The sequence below is a fragment of the Geotrypetes seraphini genome, chromosome 1 (genome assembly GCF_902459505.1).
Source record: "Geotrypetes seraphini chromosome 1, aGeoSer1.1, whole genome shotgun sequence".
NCBI lineage: Eukaryota > Metazoa > Chordata > Amphibia > Gymnophiona > Dermophiidae > Geotrypetes > Geotrypetes seraphini.
In genome coordinates, this window is record NC_047084.1 from 216389956 (window position 1) to 216409624 (window position 19669).

A 19669-nucleotide genomic window follows, 5' to 3' on the forward strand; every position below is an offset into this window, starting at 1 on the left:
AACCATAATGCTCTATTTCCCACTAGGATCTTTATTAGTTTTTTTAGCCGTGCAGCTCTGTGGATCTGCAAGAATTTATTCATGTAAAAATGGTTTTCTCAGTTGAAGTTCAGTACTTGAGAGAAAATTCTATTTCTATCATAAACTGGTGATATTCTGGAAATTATGGCTTTGCTCTAGCTTTTGTATCAGAATTATTTATTGAATCTTTGGAGTCCTACCGTTATGTGAAGAGGATATATCTTTCTACTATTTCATCTTTCCTTGACACCAAGTACTGTTCCAACAGCTTTATTGTTATGTCTGGCGTGAACTCTTCCCATGTGTCTTTCATTTCAAATATGGTCAGTGATTCTTCCTCCTCTGACACCGCTAGCTTAACATGACAATCCTCATTTGCTTTTTTGCAAATGAGTTTCAGATGTTATTACTTTTGTGCTTCGTAATATATTTAAGAAGCACGTTGAGACATTGAAAGAAAAAAATCTGTGGTCCTGTATAGACAAAGATAACTCTTCCTGCTATAGGTGCTGTGCTTATGCAATAATCTTGGTTTGTAAGCATTTATAGATTGATATTCAGTAGGAGTTAACCAGAGAGGAATGGCTCCTACCCAGTTGACTCCTGCTGAATCAGTCCAGTACAGTTATTCTGTGGGTCTTAACCAGGGAGTGCCACTGAATATCTGCTCTAACTGCCAGCGGCGTAGCAAGGGAAGGATGCATCTGAGGAAGTGGTGCACGACATTGCTGCGCTGTGCACCCTACCACACCCCCGGCATACTTTATGGCAGGGCTGGCACCTCTCCTCCTCTTCACTCACACATCTCTTCAAATCTTCATTGACAATGAGTGGCATCACCTATCCACCTACATCACATCCAAGAAGTGACATCAGAAGGAGAGCTGAGGCCAGTGCAACCAGCAGGAAGGAGATGCTTCTCACTGCCAGTAAAGATTTGAAGAGATGAGTGGGCAGCGAGGAGGGAAGTGCTGGTGATCCCACCAAGGCGGTGCCTGGGGCAGTCCCCCCTTGACCTCCTCGTTGTGCCACTGCTGCCTCCCTCAACACTGAGGGCTGGAGTTAGTAAATGGTGCCAAAAAGTGGTGTATTTGTGTGTGTATTAGGTGCCATCAATACAGTTTCACGTCCTAGTGACTTGATGAGTTAAAGATTCAAAAAAGTCGTTCATGTGCTAATCCAACAAGGCCTTCCAGGGTCATCCCAATCGTAGTTGTCAACTTATCCAGACACCCAATTGCAGATCATCTTCTTCACCTAGTTCCTTTGATCTTCCCAAACATGATGTCCTTCTCCAATGATCTCTCTCTTCCAACAGTGTGACCAAAATAAGATAGTTGTAACTTCATCATGTGGGCTTCGAGCTTCATATCTGGTCTGATTTCTTCCAAAATTGATTTGTTAGTTCTCCTGGTGATCCATGACACACATAGAATTCTTCTCTAGCACCGGAGTTCAAATGAGTCAATCCTCTTTCTGTCTTGTTTCCATGATTAATGGTAAAAGCCACTGAACATAAACAGGCCAGGCCGACAATTGTTTCGTAGCCGGTAACCACTGCTTCAGGGCCTTCAGGGCCTTAGCGCCAAATCCAGGCCTGTTTATGTTCAGTGGTTTTTACCATCAATCATTCTCGGCTATTTTTTGCTCCCACCTACTAACTTTAAACTTGTGCGAAAGATTTTTGCCTTTGATGCTTGGGTGGAAGAGAGTGGGTACACCTCTCCGTTTGTCTGAGGCTTTTCTTTCGCTTAAGTAATAAGCTAGCTTTCTTGGCTTGTGTGATGCTTTTGTTTTGGAGTGATATTTTTAGATCGATAGACATTTGGACAAACAGATCGTCCCCAAAAAAGCGATATTTCTAGAGTGAAATGAACCTAAAACTGCATGGAAAAGCTTTCCATTTTCACTCAGTTTAGGGCAGTTTTGTTTTGCCGTGCTTTCCCTTTTGATTTGGAACAGTTCATGTAGTTGCTCATAATTTAATTACTGAGATCCTAAGATCAGGAGGCTTTCAGACATTTAACTCAACAATAATAACCTCCCAGGGGACCTACCAGGGGAGTAAAAAGTTTCTGAACTCATAAAAGGAAAAAAAAAAACTTGAAGTGTTTATGGAACAAGTGTTCAGCTGTGTCTATGGGAAAACCATGATTAGTTTTCACAATAATAAAACTATTTTTGTAGGCTGAACATTTCTGATTAAAATTAAAGATAACAAAGCAGCAATAGATCAGCAAAAACTTGTTGCAGCATTGACAGCCTTCATTAAGAGCACCTGTGTTTGCAGCATGCCGTTAATGAGAATGCAAAGATAATTTTTTTTTATTTGGCTGAAAAATCTATATTCTGGACTATTTAATATCCTGGGCAGACCACAAGTAAACATCGGAACTAAAAATCAGACATCAATCACCACATAAATACATATCCCCTAAAGCAGTGGTTCCGAACCCTGTCCTGGAGAACTACCAGCCAGTCAGGTTTTCAAGATAGCCCTAATGAATATGCATAGGGTAGATTTACACGCCTGTCACCTCCATTATATGCAAATCTGTCTCATGCATATTCATTAGGGCTATCCCGAAAACCTGACTGGCTGGTGGTCCTCCAGGGCAGGTTTGAGAACCACTGCCCTAAAGGATGCGGCTTTCCTTCATCTCTCAGGTTTCATTGATTCCACAGTCTCATGCAGGTTTTGTGCTGTTCAGAGCATTTTTTGACCATACTGCCCAATGTATGCTAATACATATTCTCATTACCAGGCAACTACCTGTTTGGTTGTTGTTTTTGTTTTTTTTTTTTTGCATTTTCATAAACCGCATTCTTGAGGCAGCATATATTATACTTTATTCCCAAAGTTTAGTTTTGGGTATTCTCATGGCCTGCATCTCAATTACTGCAAAATCTTTTACAGTGGTATCAGTGCTTCTGAGATCAGTTAACTCCAAACCATTACATACAAAAAACGGCTTGACAAATTACAGCTATACTCGCTAGAGGAGCGCAGAGAGAGGGGGGACATGATCGAGACGTTCAAGTATCTTACGGGCCGCATCGAGGCGGAGGAAGATATCTTCTTTTTCAAGAGTCCCACGACAACAAGAGGGCATCCGTTGAAAATCAGGGGCGGGAAACTACGAGGTGACACCAGGAAATTCTTTTTCACTGAAAGAGTGATTGATCGCTGGAATAGTCTTCCACTACAGGTGATTGAGGCCAGCAGCGTGCCTGATTTTAAGGCCAAATGGGATCGGCACATGGGATCTATTCACAGGGCAAAGGTAGGGGAGGGACATTAAGGTGGGCAGACTAGATGGGCCGTGGGCCCTTATCTGCCGTCTATTTCTATGTTTCTATGTTAAAAAATCTGGGCACACAAATCCAAACTTGTCATCCTACTATTATTTCAACAGGGGAGAGTGTGGCACAGTGGTTAAAGCTACACCCTTGGCATCCTGAGGTTGTGGGCTCAAGCCCACACTGTGGCTCCTTGTGACCCTGAGCAAGTTACTTAATCCCCCCCTCCCCTTTTGCCCTAAGTATATTAGATAGATCTGTGTTTCACAAACTTTGCAAAGCTGCAGCACACTAAACATGATGGCCACAGCTTGAGGCATCCAGAAGTGTGTGGATATTGACACAATGATGTCATGCATATGTGTGATGTCATCATGTTGACATCCACACATGCACAAAGGCTCTCTAGACAGGGCCCTGAGCTGCCAGTGGGGGGTGCTGAAGGGAAGAGGCATGGAGAGGTGTTGACACCAGATGACTGCCTACAGCAGGGGTCTCAAAGTCCCTCCTTGAGGGCCGCAATCCAGTCGGGTTTTCAGGATTTCCGCAATGAATATGCATGAGATCTATGTGCATGCACTGCTTTCAATGCATATTCATTGGGGAAATCCTGAAAACCCGATTGGATTGCGGCCCTCAAGGAGGGACTTTGAGATCCCTGGCCTACAGGATGTGCTTCTCATCACAAGAGGCATGTCCTGTAGGCAGTCAGCACCTCTCTTCCTTTCACAATACACCGAGATAGATTGTGAGCCTAAACCCACTTCTCTGCTTCTCTCATTCTCCATCTTTGTGGACAACACTCTCTCCTTCCTGTTTTGTCTGCTCGTAATCATAGGGTCATCTTTGACTCCTCTCTCTCCTTCATCGTCCAGATACAACATATCGCTAAAACCTGCCGCTTCTTCCTCTGTAATATTACCAAAATCCAAAACTACCTCTCTGAGCACACTACCAAAATACTTATCCATGCCCTTTCACCTCACACTTAGACTACTGCAACTCACTACTCTCAGGCTTTCCGCTTAGCCATCTTGCTCCCCATCCAATCCATCCAGTATTTCTGGGAGAGCCGCTATACTCACATTACCCCTCTCCTAAAGTTGCTTCATTGGCTTTCCATCCATTTCTGAATACAATTCAAACTCCTCTTACTGACCTACAAATGCACTCACTCAGCTGCCCCTCACTATCTCTCTTCACTTATCTCCCTCTATGTCGTCCCCCCCAGTGAGCTCTGCTCAGCTGGTAAGTCCCTCCTTTCTGTGCCCTTCTCTTCAACTGCCAACTCTAGACTCTGTCCCTTCTACCTTGCTGTGCTGTATGCTTGGAACAAGCTGCCTGAATCCCTACGGTGGGCTCCGTCTCTGGCAGTGTTCAAGGCCCAGTTAAAAGCCCACCTCTTTGACAGTGCTTTCGATTCCTAACTCCTCTCACCTTGGGTTCTGCATCCCCAACCCTATATGTCATGTCTGTCTGTCCAAGTTAGATTGTAAGTTCTTCCCAGAAGGGACCATCTATAAATGTCAAAATGTATAGCGCTGTGTACACCTTTCAGCACTATTTAAGTGGTAAGTAGTAGCAATAGCCTGTCAAGACAGACAGGGAAAAATGCTTGAGTACTTGAATAAAATTCATGTAAATATTCTGAGCTCCCCTGAGAGAACAGTATAGAAAAATAAATAAAATTACTGGTTCCTGTACAATTCTGAATTCTACAGAGTGGACCAAAAGCAGGTATACAGTATTTATTCATTATTTCTTCTTATTTTACAGGTGTCACAAATAATATTCATATGATGATTTTGTATCAGTTACATCATTTTGCTTTTATTTGATTATCATTCAGTACTGTATTATACAGTACCTATTCAATACATATAAAATAAAAGGAAATTATGAATAAATACTGTGGGTTAGATTCCGTAAAGGCCGTCTAACTTTAGGTATGGTTTAGACATCCAGCTGAGCGCAATTCTATAATGGATAGATGCACTATAGAAAATGGCGATCAGTGAGTCTAGACACGTCTAAATAGTTAGATGTCCTTTACAGAATCGCCTTTTAGGCGACACATAGATGTCTAGAGAATGTCTATAATGATATCACATCTCATTGTTATGACATCATTAGAATGGTGATTTTATCCTGTTTTTTTCATTTCATTAAAATTGTATGCAGTGAAATGATGGCACCATTATTATTTTATTTATTAACTAGTATTTTAGCCCATTACATGAACGGGTGCTAGAATATATGTCTGTCTGTCTTTCTTTATTTCTGTCTCTCTCTCCCTCCCGGGTCTTTCTTCTTTTCTTTCTGTCTCCCTTCCTCCCGCTGTCTGTCTTTCTTTCTATCTATCTGTCTCTCTCCCTGCCTCCTATGCAGCAGCATTTCTCTCCCCCCACTTCCCTGTGCAGCAGCCACAGCAGCATTCCCTCCCCCTCCATTTCCCTGTGCAGCAGCATTTCCTCCCACCCTACTTCCCTGTACACCAGCATTTCGACCCCCCCGCTTCCCTGTGTAGCAGCCACAGCAGCAGCATTCCCTCCCCTCACACCACTTCCCTGTGCAGCAGCAGCGTTTCCCCTACCCCCCTTTCCCTTCCCGTGGTCTGGCCGGCTCCCTTAGTCCCTTGCTGCCCCCCCTTCCCTTCCCACGGTCCCAACAAACCTGCCGACTCCAGCAGCGTCTGCAGCACACTACACACCCTGCTTCGGGGCCTTCTACTGCCCTGATTTACTCTGGCACGTCCCTGATGACATCATCAGAGACACGGCAGAGCAAATCAGGGCAGTAGAAGGCCTTGAAGCAGCGTGTGCAGAGTGCTGAAGACGCTGCTGGAGTCGGCAGGTTTGGAGTCAGGACCGCGGGAAAGGAAGGGGGGGGTTGGCAAGAGACTACGTGAGCCGGTCAGACGTCGGGAAGGGTCTGCAAAGAACTTACTTAATGAGTGAGTGGGGAGCTGACAAAGTGGCTGGAGTGTTTTTTGTCGGCGCTTCCCTTCCTGCCCCGCAAGGTATCACAACGGCTCCTCTCGATCCCCGCCAGTGTCGGAAGCCTTCTCTGATGCTTATGCGGCTCGTGAGAGGAGCCAACACCACGGCTTTTAATCTTGTGGAAAGCAGGGAGTCCTGCGCTGGTGGCCAGTCCTGCCGGCGAGTGTAAGTAGGTGCTGGGAAGAAGTAAGGCTGGGGACTCGCGCATGCACACTCCTGCTGCCACAGACCTACTGATCACAGATCAGAGATCACGGAACACGCAGGTAAGAGTGCGCATGTGTGGCTAGGGTTTTATTATAAAGGATTTTTTAAAAAATTTCTCTTCTGTGACAGGGAGCAATGGGGGAGTTGAACCAGCACCATCAGGGTGCTACAGCTGTAGCGCTAACCACTGCACCACACACTCACCTGTTAAATCACAGGTGAATTGTACTAGATGTTTTGGGCTCTATTTAGGTGCAACTTAGATGGACATAACTTAGTTGTCCCTTAGGCATGCTTGAAGCATCAGCTTATAGCGGAACAGAGCTTTTATTTTTGGGCTAAAGTCTCCAGGTTGATTATAAGCTCAAAAGATCTTTAATAATGCATAACTCAAGGAAAGCATATGAAAAAAATATATATAGATTGCATACTAAACCTAATTTCCAACAGGTTAAGAACATTAAAAGAAATACTCTACTCACACAATGGCTGCAGTTGAGAGCAAGTGGACGTGACTGATGCACAATCTTGATATCATTGTGACATCATCAATATATACCTAGATAGCAGAATGCCACTAAAAAAATAGGAATATGTGCTGGGGTATCTTGAGATTTGAACCTGTGACCTTTGGAAGGCAGAAACAATGCCTTTAACTCATAAGCCACAGGCACTTTCTTTTAGGCAAAGGTTCTTTGCAAGATGATATGATACGTTAGGAGATCCTAGCCATCTCAGAGTAAAAATAAGTTTCCTTCGACCCTGGAAAAGGCAGAGTGCAAATGTAAATGGCAAAGCCCACAATCCATACTCTCTTATGAGAGCAAAGAGAAGCTGTTAAGATATGGGGGGAGATGGGTGGATTTGAACCCATGACCTTTGGGCCATGGAAGCAGTGCCTTTAATCACAAAGCTACAAGTGTTTCCTTTTAGGTAGAGATTCCTATTATTCTTTAGTTGCATTCTGTCATCTAGGTGCATTTTGACGATGTCAAAATTGTGTATCAGACATGTTTAGTTGCTCTGAACTCCAAGATATTCTCTGTGAGTAACATAGGCTTTGGAACGGGGGGGGGGGGGGCACAGGGGCCATGGCCTCCCCAAAAATTGCCTGTCCTGGGGGGAAACCACACTTCTTGCCAGGCTGGGAGCGGCACCTTGCTACCGGTCAGCGTGCCTGCTGGTCGGCACTCTCTGCCACTCCCCTTCGCCAGCATCTACTCCTCCCCCCTCCTCCCTCCTGCTCGCTTGTTGCGTGTCTACCTTGCCCAGGTTGGCACTCTAACGTGCCCCTGCCGGTATCTACTTCTCTCCCTCCTCTCTCCTGCTCGTGACATGTCTACCTTTAACGTCTTAGAAAAGGGCTGTGCTGGACCACCCTCTCTGACAACTTCCTGTTTCTGCTAGGGCTGGTCACAGAGAGGACGGGCTGCAGTGGAGAGAAGACGCCGGGCCGGCGCAGCGTTTTTCTAAGATGTTAAAGGTAGACACACTGTGAGCAGGAGGGAGGAGGGAGAGAATTAGATGCCGGCAGGGGCACATTAGAGTGTCGACCAGCAGACATGCTGGCTGGTAGCTAGATGTTTACTAGAGAGGGAGGGAGCATATGGGACTGGGGGAAGGGAGAGAAGTTGGACTCAGATGAGGGAAGGAGGGGAGGGAGATATGAGGAATGGAGGGAGGAAATGAAGTCAGATGTGTGAGGAACAGGGAGAAATTGGATTTGGAGATGGCAGAGGGAGTAGAAGGAGGAAAGGGAGAGGTGGCAGGGGGGGCAGGAGAAGGACAATAAGATGGATTTGGAGAAGGACAGAGGGAGTAAGGGAGGGAGAGATGGATATGGAGGGAGCACGATGGGGAAAGGAAAAGAAATTCAAGGGAGGGCACAGAAAATGGAAGGAAGAGATGGACAACTCAGGGAAAGCAGAGAAGGAAGAGAAGACATGGCTAGGGAATGGCAGAGGGGATATAGACTGGGAGCCGGGAGAGGTGAGAAATGTTATACTTGGAATGCCTGGAAGAGAAGACATGGCTAGAGAAAGGCGGAAGGGATATGGACTGGGGGCCGGGAGAGGTGAGAAATGTCATACTTGGGAGCGCTCCAGGACTCTGGCCATACTCTGCTGCTGCTGCCTGTGGCTTTGTGAAGAAAGAAGTGCAGCTGGAAAGAAGGTGGTGGAGATCTACTTGGATGTTTTAGAGCCAGCCAGAACACAGGTACACACTCTTGGGAGGGGGCATGAACTTGGGACACAGAAGGGAGGGAGGAAGCGAGGCACATTGGGTCGAGGGAGGAGAGGAGCATGTTGGGACATGGAAAGAAGGGAGCGTGAACTTGGGACAAATGAGGGAGGGGCATGAACTTGGTGCATAGGATAGAAGGACAGGGGAAAGAGATGCTGAGGTGGGGGAGGGAATAGAAAGGGAGAATTGTTAAGCATAGGTGTGAGTGAGAGGGAAAGAGATGGTGTACATAAGGAAAGGAAGAAAGAGGAGAATTATTGGACATGGTGATGGAAGAGGAGTGAGTTAGAGAGAGAAATGTTGGAGGATGTGGTGGTGGAGAGGAAACAGTGGGACAGATGGAAATGGATGTAAGCAGGAGTAATGTTGGACATGGTGATGGAGAGAATGGAGGAAGAGATGTGGTATGTTGCTGGAGAGAGGTGATAGAAGCAGAAATGTTGGACATGGAGCTGGTGGGCAAGGGTGAAAGATGCTGCACACAGTCCGGGGGATAAGAGTGAGAAATATTGGATGTGGCAGTAGAGGGGGTGGGAAAGAGGCACCCTGGACCTCTCTCTCCATTCCCCCACTCCCTTTGCAGCAAGAGAGGGAAGGAATATGAGAGAGAGAGAGAGAGAGAGAGAGAGAGATGGTGGACAGTGAAAGAGAGGAAGACTTTGCATATGGAGGTGGAGGAGAGAGGAAGAAATGCTGTACAGTGGTGGGGAGGGGAGTAAGAGTGCACTTTGTGTAGTTTAATTTTGTGGTTACCATTGTGTATTATTAATAAGATTATATTGTGTGTATATGAAAAATGAATGGAAGAAATAGCATTTACATTTAGTACTATTATGGGGGTAAGGTCTGGGGAGGAACATGGGCTGGTCTGGGGCGGAGTCTAGGGCGGAGCTTTATGGTCCCCCCAAACAAAAAAGCGTTCCGCTGCTTATGGTGAGTAGTATATTTCTTTTAATGTTCTTAACCTGTTGGAAATTAGGTTTAGTATGCGATTTATATAATTTTTCATATGCATTGCTTCAGTAATGCATTAATAAATATATTTTGCTATTAGTAGTAAAGAGGAGTCTTCATTAGGCTAAAAAATAGAAGGTGAAGTACGCAATATATATTTTTTTCATATACTTTGTTTAAGTGATACATTATTAAACATATTTTGAGCTTAATATCAACCTGGAGTCCTCTAAAAACCCCAAATAATTTATTCATTCAATTTTCTATACCATTCTCCCAAAGGAGCTCAGAACAGTTTACATTAATTTATTCAGGTACTCAAGTATTTTTCCCTGTCTGTCCCGGTGGGCTCACAATGTACCTGGGGCAATGGGTGGATTAAGTGACTTGCCCAGGGTCACAAGGGGCAGCGTGGGTTTGAACCCACAACCCAGAGTGCTGAGGCTGTAGCTTTAACCACTACACCACACACTCCCCTCTTAAAAGACCTGTTTACCTATAAATGGATGCCTAAGTGACGCCCACCTAACTCCCGCCTACCTAGCGCCCAGCTCATGTTCAAAAGTAGACCTGGTTTTGTAATGCCTAAAATGTATGCGTTAGGTAGATGCATTCGGACACTGAGTGGCATACGATTATGTAAATGGACATCCAAATTGAAGCCACTCCCACATCTCGCCTACACCATGCCCGAGCCTATTTTTTAGACGCAGATTTTTCCAATGAATGTCCATGAAATTGTGGAAGTCTATTTGTTGAATCATGTCCAGCCTTTAAATGTCTAAAGTTCCAATTAATGCTTTTTAAAATCCTTAATTGAGCTGATTATCCACTTTATTTGGACGCCTAAGTCGGTAGATGTCCACATTTTGGACGCCTAAAATTAAACGTCCTTTACAGAATCTAGGCCTGTATGCCTACTTTTGGCCCATCTTGTATTTAGACTTATAGTCTTAACGCATATCCCTATTAGCTCACTTTGATCTCTGTATGATTATAAACTTATTGTACTGCTTGTATCAAGGGCCAGGCTAAAATCAACAAGGCAAAGAGCATTTTATTTTGCAGTGCCTTCCCTCTGGAATAAACTTCCTTTCTCTCTAAGAGCAGAGCTCTGTCACATGCATTATAGAGCAGCTCTTAAAACATACCTTTCAGAGCAGTTAATGTAGGTTTGTTGCTGGCGCAGGAAACTACTTGGCTTTCATGTCTCCAGTCTCTCTGGACAATTTCTCCCTAATTTTCTCTCATATTCCTGTTTTTTTCCTACCGCTTTCACTGCCTAACCAGCCAATCGGGACGCATGGAAGGGCTTTAGATATCTAGCCAATCAGAGTCTTAGGTCTCTCCCAGTTCATCCCAAAATGCACTTGAAGGAGTCCTATGGGAAAGGCCTTAGGCATCTGAGCCAATCAGGGCCTTAGGCTCCTCCCTGGTGCATCCCAGAATGCACCAGGCAGGGAAAGACCCGCCATTTTCTAGTGGCGGGCCTGCCGGCCGGAGGATATATACCTCCCTCTGGCCAGACCTTCTATTTACAAGGTACAGTGGGGGGAGTTGGGGTGGTGGTGGTCTCCCCTTTACAGGAATCACTAGGTGGATGGGGTGTCGGCAGGTAGAGGGATGGTTGCTGGGTGGGTGGGGGGTGTTCTGGCAGGATGGAGTAGGCATCCCTCCTGCCTATTGTGGTTGGGTGGGAGGGGTGTTTTGGGGAGGTGTTCTGGCAGGAGGGAGTGAGCATCCCTCCTGTCTATTGCGGTTCGGGATGGGAGGGTGTTCTGGCAGGAGGGAGTAGGTATCCCTCCTGCCTATCATGGTTGGGTGTGGGGGGTGTTTCGAGGGGGTTCCAGCAGGAGGGATTGTGCAGTCCTCCTGCCAGTGGATGCTCTGGGAAAGGGGAGGGAGGCAGGAGGGAGTGGGCATCCTCATGCTGCCCAACTTCATGGAGGGGATTCAGGGGTTCCTTACCGCAGCAGTTGTCGCTGAGCTGTTCATGGCAGGGACATTCCCTTACCGTGATCTGCTCAGCGGCAATGCGATTCTCTAGACAGCACCTGTGACATAGATGCTCGTTAGAGAATTGGGGTGGTTAGGCAGGATTAGATGGGGTTAGGCATCTATACATTCAGACAGTTGTGATTCTCAAAAGCCACGTAGGTGGCTGCTGAGACTGGACATCTTATACAGAATCATGGCCTTTGTATATTGCCCCAAGAAGCCTTACCTATAAAGCTATGGTCAAGACCTGTTTTATCATCTCTACAGTACATTTGATTTGTTCCTAACTCATTTTAGAAGGTATTTTGACTGGCACTGCATGATGCTGTGATTCATTCATGTATCTTAAACGTGATTGTTTTAATTTCACAGGTGCATGCATCAATATCACCTACAGCCAATGCCACATGCTGCCGTATAACCACACCACACGGACGCCTGTTCCTTCCATTGTCAAAAGCATCGAAATAGACAGGTTTCTCAAGTTCTTCAATTATCTCAACCGCCTCAGCTGTTATCAACACATCATGCTGTTTGGCTGTAGCCTGGCTCTTCCCGAGTGCATCAGTGATGGTGATGACAGGTATTTGAGAACCAAAATCAGTCTATGATTAGAACCAGTTATGGCAGACTCCTGAATATCTATTCAGAACAAAACAGCATTGAACCTTTGTTTTCAAAACCTACTCATCAAAGCTGACCCTTGAAAGACTGCCAAACTTGCTGTAAGAGCTAACACTTAACAATGGTGCTTGGCCTAGAAGATAACTTTAGTATTACAGTAGTGGGGGGAGGGGAGGGGGGGTGTCAGAATTTATGCTGATCAAAGCCATGAATAAGAAGAAGTATATGAACATGGCTGGGCCTGCTTCAGCACCATTGCTAATCTGAAAATTTCCCTTCAGTTGCTTAGAAGACCTGAGTTAAATTCCCAGGCCAAGCTTTCTGTTCCAAGCTGGATATACTACAAAGGCTTCACTTCCCCTAGGAAGAGGATACCCCAGTCATTGTATAATGGTGATCAATAGTGGTCATATTTAGAGCTCATGACTGCAGGGTTCTGGAAGAAGGACTGAGGACCGCAGTCACTGAGCAAATCAGATTGGGAAGAGATATAAAACAGGGGGAAAAATACTTGGGAAGTGTCAACTACAATCTATAGCAACTCTTACCATTTTTTAAAAAGCGCTTTGTTTCAGAAATTTAATCTTAATAATGGGATAATGTCTTGTTACTTATGTATGTCTTAGTTTAATTGATCTATTTCTTTGTATGTAATCTGCTATGAACTACTTGTTGGTAATAGCGAAATATAAAAGTTTTAACTGTAATAGTAAATTCTCAAGGTTTTGGATCTTGGCCTCTGCTGTGCTTGATCTGGAAGTCCAAAAAGGGTGTATGGGAATTACTTACTTGTTCCCCTCAAAATGGAAATTATTCAATTATCATTACCAGCAGTTACATAGAAACATAGAAGATGATGATGGCAGAAAAGGGCTACAGCCCATCAAGTCTGCCCACTCTGCTTACCCACCCCCTGTCTATGCCCTAATGACCCAATTTCCTTATCTTGACCCTCGTAGGGATCCCACATGGGTATCCCATTTATTCTTAAAGTCTGGCACGCTGTCTGCCTCAATCACCTGCACTGGAAGCTTGTTCCAATGATCAACCACTCTCTCTGTGAAGAAATACTTTCTGGTGTCGCCATGAAATTTTCCGCCCCTGAGTTTGAGCGGGTGCCCTCTTGTGGCCGAGGGTCCCTTGAGAAAGAAAATATCATCTTCCACTTCAACACGTCCCGTGAGGTACTTAAATGTTTTGATCATGTCTCCCCTCTCCCTACGTTCCTCGAGAGTGTAGAGCTGCAATTTGTTCAGTCTCTCTTCGTACGAGAGACCCTTGAGCCCCGAGATCATCCTGGTGGCCATCCGCTGAACCGATTCAATTCTGCGCACATCTTTACTGTAATGTGGCCTCCAGAATTGCACACAGTACTCCAGATGAGGTCTCACCATGGCCCTGTACAACGGCATTATGACTTCAGGCTTTCGGCTGACAAAACTTCTATTGATACAACCCAATATCTGCCTTGACTTAGATGAAGCCTTCTCCACTTGATTGGCAGTTTTCATGTCTGCACTGATGATTACTCCTAAATCTCGTTCTGCTGAAGTCCTAGTTAAAGTTTCTCCGTTCAAGAAGTACGTCCTGCATGGATTTCCGCTTCCGAGGTGCATGACCTTACATTTCTTAGCATTGAAGCCTAGCTGCCAGGTTGAGGACCAACTTTCCAATGTAAGCAGGTCCTGCGCCATATAATTCTGTAAACTGCATTCACTTACTATATTACATAGTTTGGCGTCATCGGTGAATAGTGTTATTTTACCTTGAAGCCCTTGAGTCAGATCCCCTATGAATATGTTGAAAAGGAGTGGACCCAGGACCGAGCCCTGCGGCACTCCACTGGTCACCTCCGATGTTTTAGAGAGGGTACCATTAACCACCACCCTCTGAAGTCTGCCACTCAGCCAATCATTGACCCATGCAGTTAGTGTCTCTCCTAACCCCATCGATTCCATCTTGCTTAGCAGCCTGCGGTGTGGGACACTGTCAAAAGCTTTACTGAAGTCCAGGTACACGACGTCCAAAGACTCTCCCAAGTCCAACTTTCTTGTTACCCAGTCAAAGAAGCTGATGAGATTGGATTGGCAAGACCTACCCTTGGTGAATCCATGCTGACTGGGATCCTGAAGATTCCCTTCATTCAAGATCGTGTCCAATTTGCTTTTAATTAGTGTTTCCATGAGTTTGTACACTATTGATGTGAGACTCACCGGTCTATAATTCGCAGCCTCTGCCCTGCAACCCTTTTTATGCAGAGGAACGACATTAGCTAATTTCCAGTCCAGGGGAACTTTCCCCTTACTTAGGGAGAGATTGAATAGCTCAGCCAACGGTTTCGCCAGGACATCGCTCAATTCTCTGAGCACTCTTGGGTGCAAATTGTCTGGTCCCATGGCTTTGTTCACCTTGAGTCTTGCCAGTTCACTGTAAACTTCACCTGGTGTGAACTCAAAATTCTGAAACGGGTCTTCTGTGCTTTGTGTTGCCTTCAACTGCGGACTGTGTCCCGGTGCCTCACAGGTGAAGACTGAGCAGAAGTATTCATTCAGTAGTTTGGCTTTATCGGAATCTGCTTCCACGTAACTTCCGTCCGGTCTTCTAAGGCGTACTATCCCGCCTGTGTTCCTTTTTCTGTCACTAATATACCTGAAAAAGGATTTGTCCCCCTTTTTAATGTTTTTTGCCAGAATTTCTTCCATTCGATGTTTTGCCTCCCTAACTGCCATTTTGACCACTGTAGACCTGGTCCTATATGCTACCTTAGCCTCCCTTTTCTCCATGCGCTTGTAGGAGAGAAATGCTTTATTCTTCTCCTTAATGAGGTGCGAGATCTCCGCGGTGAACCATTGGGGTTTATTGTTTCTTTGTCGTTTATTTACTGATTTTATGAAGCGGCTAGTTGCTTCATGTATGGTTGATTTCAGTGTTAACCACTTAGCTTCTACATCATCGGCCTCCACTTGGTCCTGCAGCGTCCGATGGACGAAATCTCCCATGCGTGCGAAGTCTGTGCCCCGGAAATTGAGTACCTTTGTTTTCGTGTTTGATCTAGGGAAGCCTTTCCTAAGGTTAAACCATACTATGTTGTGGTCGCTGGAGGCTAGCGTATCTCCTACTGAGACCTCTGAGACGCTTTCCCCGTTGGTGAGTACCAGGTCGAGGATCGCCTGGGCCCTAGTGGGCTCCGTTACCATTTGTTTGAGACGTGCTCCCTTTATGGAGGTTAAGAGCCTCCTGCTACCGCTGGTTGTCACTGAAAATGAGTTCCAGTCTGCATCAGGCATATTGAAGTCCCCTAGCAGTACAGCTTCTCCTCGTAGAGTGATATTCTCTATGTCTTCAATTAATTCTGCATCCATGTCTTCCAGTTGTCTTGGGGGTCTGTATACCACACCTAGATACAGGCATTTTTCTCTGCCTCTTGCCAGGTTTACCCAGAGGGACTCCCCGGTGTACTTGACATCTGTGATCCTGGTGGTTTTGATGTCCTCTTTAATGTATAGAGCTACCCCCCCCTCCTAACCTGCCCTCTCTGTCCTGACGAAGTAGATTGTAGCCCGGTATAGCCATATCCCACCCATGTGAGTCCGTGAACCAAGTCAGATATTGCCACCACATCTAGGTTGACATTCCTTATTTCAGCCTCCAATTCTAGAATTTTGTTACCTAAACTGTGTGCATTGACATACATAGCCCTCCATATCTTGTGTTTGCTAAGTCCCTGTGAGGCGTATCCTACCCGAGTCGGTGTGACTCCTAAAGAACTGTTTGCAATGTGGGTACTTACCTTGGACATGGAAGCGGAGTTTCGACTCACCTCATCAGGATAATTCCTTTCTGCACTAATATGTGAATGGGTACCCTCCCCCGACTTACCTAGTTTAAAGCCCTGTGAAGCAGGCGGGCTAGTCGGTGTCCGAAGACGTTCTTACCCCTACTGGTCAGATGGAGTCCGTCTGGTCCTTGAAGTCCTTGTAGCGCTTCCCCATGGTTTAGGAATCCGAAGTTCATATCCCGGCACCATCCCTGTAGCCACTCGTTCGTCTTCAGGATACGTTCATCTCTGGCTCTTCCCTTGCCTCTAACTGGGAGGATCGATGAGAAAACCACCTGCGCTCCTGTCCGCTTCAGCCTCTCACCCAGTGCTCCAAAGTCTCTGGTGATGGTTTCCGGTGTGTTCCTGGCAGTGTCGTTGGTTCCTATGTGGACAAGAAGCATAGGAAAGTGGTCTCGGGGCGTGAGTAGTCTATCCAGACTGGCGGTGACATCTCGTATCCTGGCTCCAGGCAGACAGCAGACCTCCCTAGATTGCATATCCGGTCTGCAAATTGGTCCCTCGGTGCCCCTCAGCATGGAATCCCCGATGACTATTACTCTGCGCTTCTTTGGGGGGAGCCGGGCAGTTGTCCCTGGAGATGGAGCTGTGTGTTGGGCCTGCTCCTGTTCCTGCTCCTGTTCCTCATTGGCAGTTCCTTCCTGAAGAATCTGGAATCTGTTCCACTGGGTGAGTTGAGGGGTTGATGTATAGCTGCCCTGTTTGTAAGAAGAAGGAGAAGATGAAGAGATTGAAAAAGGGGGGGGGGGGGGCGGGTCTCCTATGTTTGCCTGTGGAAGAGGTCACCAGCTGCCAGGAGTCAGTGCCGCTAGCCATTTCCTGTATCCCAATTGTTGGTTTCAAAGCTGATGATTTGGGCGTCTCGAGGATGGACTTGTCATGGGCCTGCTCAGTGATTTGGGACAGCTCCTGGACGACTCCGTCGATGTAGGCCTCGTCCTCTCAGATGCTTCTCAGGCGTATCACCTCCTCCCTGAGGCTCCTTAGTTCCTGCATGAGATCTCCATCCAGCTGCGCGGCCTCCTCTGTCTGTGTAGAGACTGTAGTGTAGCGCTGGGGGATGGTCTCGGTCTGCACAGAGACCTCTGTCCACCGTCCTGGGTCCTCCTCCTTCTGCACGCAGTTCGTGGTCGCTTCCTGGATCCCCATAGTTGTGTAATTATTCTCCCCTTCCCCCCCCCACACACACACACCGTGTATGTAAAATTGTAACCTGTTCTGGGCTCTTCTGGGAGGACAGGCTAGAAAATCGACTAAATAAATAAATAAGAATAACCCAATCATAGCTACTTGATGCTAGGTTCCACATTAGGAGTCACCACACAAGAAAAAGACCAAGACATCACTATGGATAACACATTGAAGTCTTCTGATTGGTGTAGCAGTGGCCCAAAAAAAAAGAATTAGTGGGAAAGGAATAGAAAATAAGACAATGAATATTGTAATGCCTCAATATCACTTCATGGTGAGACCACATCTTGAGTATTGTGTGCAGATCTGGTTGTTATATCTCAAAAAAGATATTGCGGAGTTAGAAAAGGTTCAAGGAAGGGTGGCCAAAAATGATTAAGGGGATGTAAATCCTCCCATATGAGGAAAAGCTTTGGAGGTTAGGGCTCTTCAGATTGGAAAAGAGATTACATCCCTTTTTATGTACAACGCTTAGAATTTGTGATAGGCGTTTTATCAAAATTTTTAATAAACTTAAAACTTGGATATGATAGAGATCTACAAAATCCAGAATGGAGTATAATAGTAACATGACTCAATTGTTTACCCTTTCAAAAAGTACAAAGACTAGGGGATGCTTTATGAAGTTATATGGTAATACTTTTAAAACCAAGAGGAGAAAATATTTTTTTCACTCCACAAATAGTTAAGCTCTGGAACTTGTTGCCAGAGAATGTGGTAAAACTGAACATAGCATATTGGAGTTTAAAAAAGGTTTGAACAAGTTTCTGGAGAAAAAGTCCTTAAACTGCTATTAAGATAGACCTGGAATCAGTAGTATGGAATCTTGCTTTGGGATTTTTGCTAGGTATCTGTGACCTGGATTGGCCACTGTTGGAAGCAGGATACTGGGTTAGAAGGACCTTTTACCTGAGCCAATATGGCAATTCTTATGTTCTATATGACTGAATAAGACTTCTCAGTATACATTAAGAGGTACAGGGAGGCAGAAGGGAGGGCGCAAGTGTGGTATAGGAGGTGGAGAAAGAGAGGGGACACGGAAGGAGCGGGGTGGGGACAGATAGGAGGGCGCAGGGGGATGCCACCGCCCCGGGTGCCTCCTAGCCTCGCTGCACCACTGGTCTGACCCGCCCAGTTTGGGCTCTGGCCTGTCCACCCAGCAGCCACAGGCCACTGGCAGTGGTTCCTACACGCTGCTGGCAGTGACCCGGAAGCCTTCCCTCTGACACGTTTGCATTTTGCATTAGAGGGAAGGCATCTGGATCAGCTGTTCGCAGCATGTAGAAACCTCTGCTGGTGACCTGAAAAGAAACTGAAATGCTGCATGGGCTGGGAGGATGGGAAGGGAGGGAAAGAGAGAGGCTGCTGCACAGGCTGGGTAGAGGGAAGAGAGATACCCACCCATTTTGAGCTCATGCCCACTCAAAATTGGCTGTCTGGCTATGCCACTGGTTTGTGTCCTGTTTCCCAAGACAAGGCTTTACCTTTACAGGCTCATGGAATTCACCTCAGGATGTATATTATAAGCCCTTGGCACAATCAGCAATTCTCCCCATCACTCAGCTGCTTACTGGTGACATGCTCAGCTCCTCTGTGCTGGCGGGATCAAATTTATAAAAACATACCCCACATCACCCTTCCTGTTTTTCATTAGGAATCTAACTCAGATCTCATGGGGATAGAATATTGGTCTGCCAACCCCAGAGAATATACAAAAAAATTGAAAAAGAAAAAAAAATCAAATAAGGATAATCTGGTAAGCAAGGGAAGGCAGATGACCCAAACTTCTGACTGCCTGATCACACTGGGAAAAACTTTATATAGTTCTCCACTCATTTAATGCATACTAAATCAATTTAATGTACATTAATCTAAAAATGAACATGCATTTTGTTGATTTAGCATGCATGAAAAAAATTTTCAGGTGTGTAAAAATTTCTTATTAAAATGAAAGTATGATCTGAAAAGAGTCAGAAAATCATGAAAACAGATCCCCAACAAGCCAAAACATATAGCCTGTGCACATTCCTATTTAGTATTCTAGATGTTTTTACAAAATTCATTAGCAAAAACAAGCATTATATAAAAATGAGAGGATGAATCCTGTGGATTGTTTAGTTATTTAATATACCCTCTCTTTTACGAACCTATAGCATGCCAGCAGCAGCAGTAACTGCTCCGACGCTCATATGAGAGCTGCTGCTGGGTTCATAAAAGAGGAGGATATTGGGCTATTTTGCAAACAAAATCACAATGTCAAGGTGATCTAAGCAAAAGTGTGGAGAAAAAAAGC

The 19669-nt window shown here is 45.5% G+C and overlaps 1 protein-coding gene across 1 annotated transcript in view; it reads left to right on the plus strand.

Moving 5' to 3' along the window:
• Positions 1-19669, plus strand: part of CORIN (corin, serine peptidase) — a 280593-nt gene that overhangs the window by 102965 nt on the left and 157959 nt on the right. Inside the window, exon 4 of the mRNA XM_033946076.1 lies at positions 12096-12306. Coding sequence (XP_033801967.1) covers positions 12096-12306 — 211 coding nt within the window. The remainder of the gene's footprint in view (positions 1-12095; positions 12307-19669) is intronic.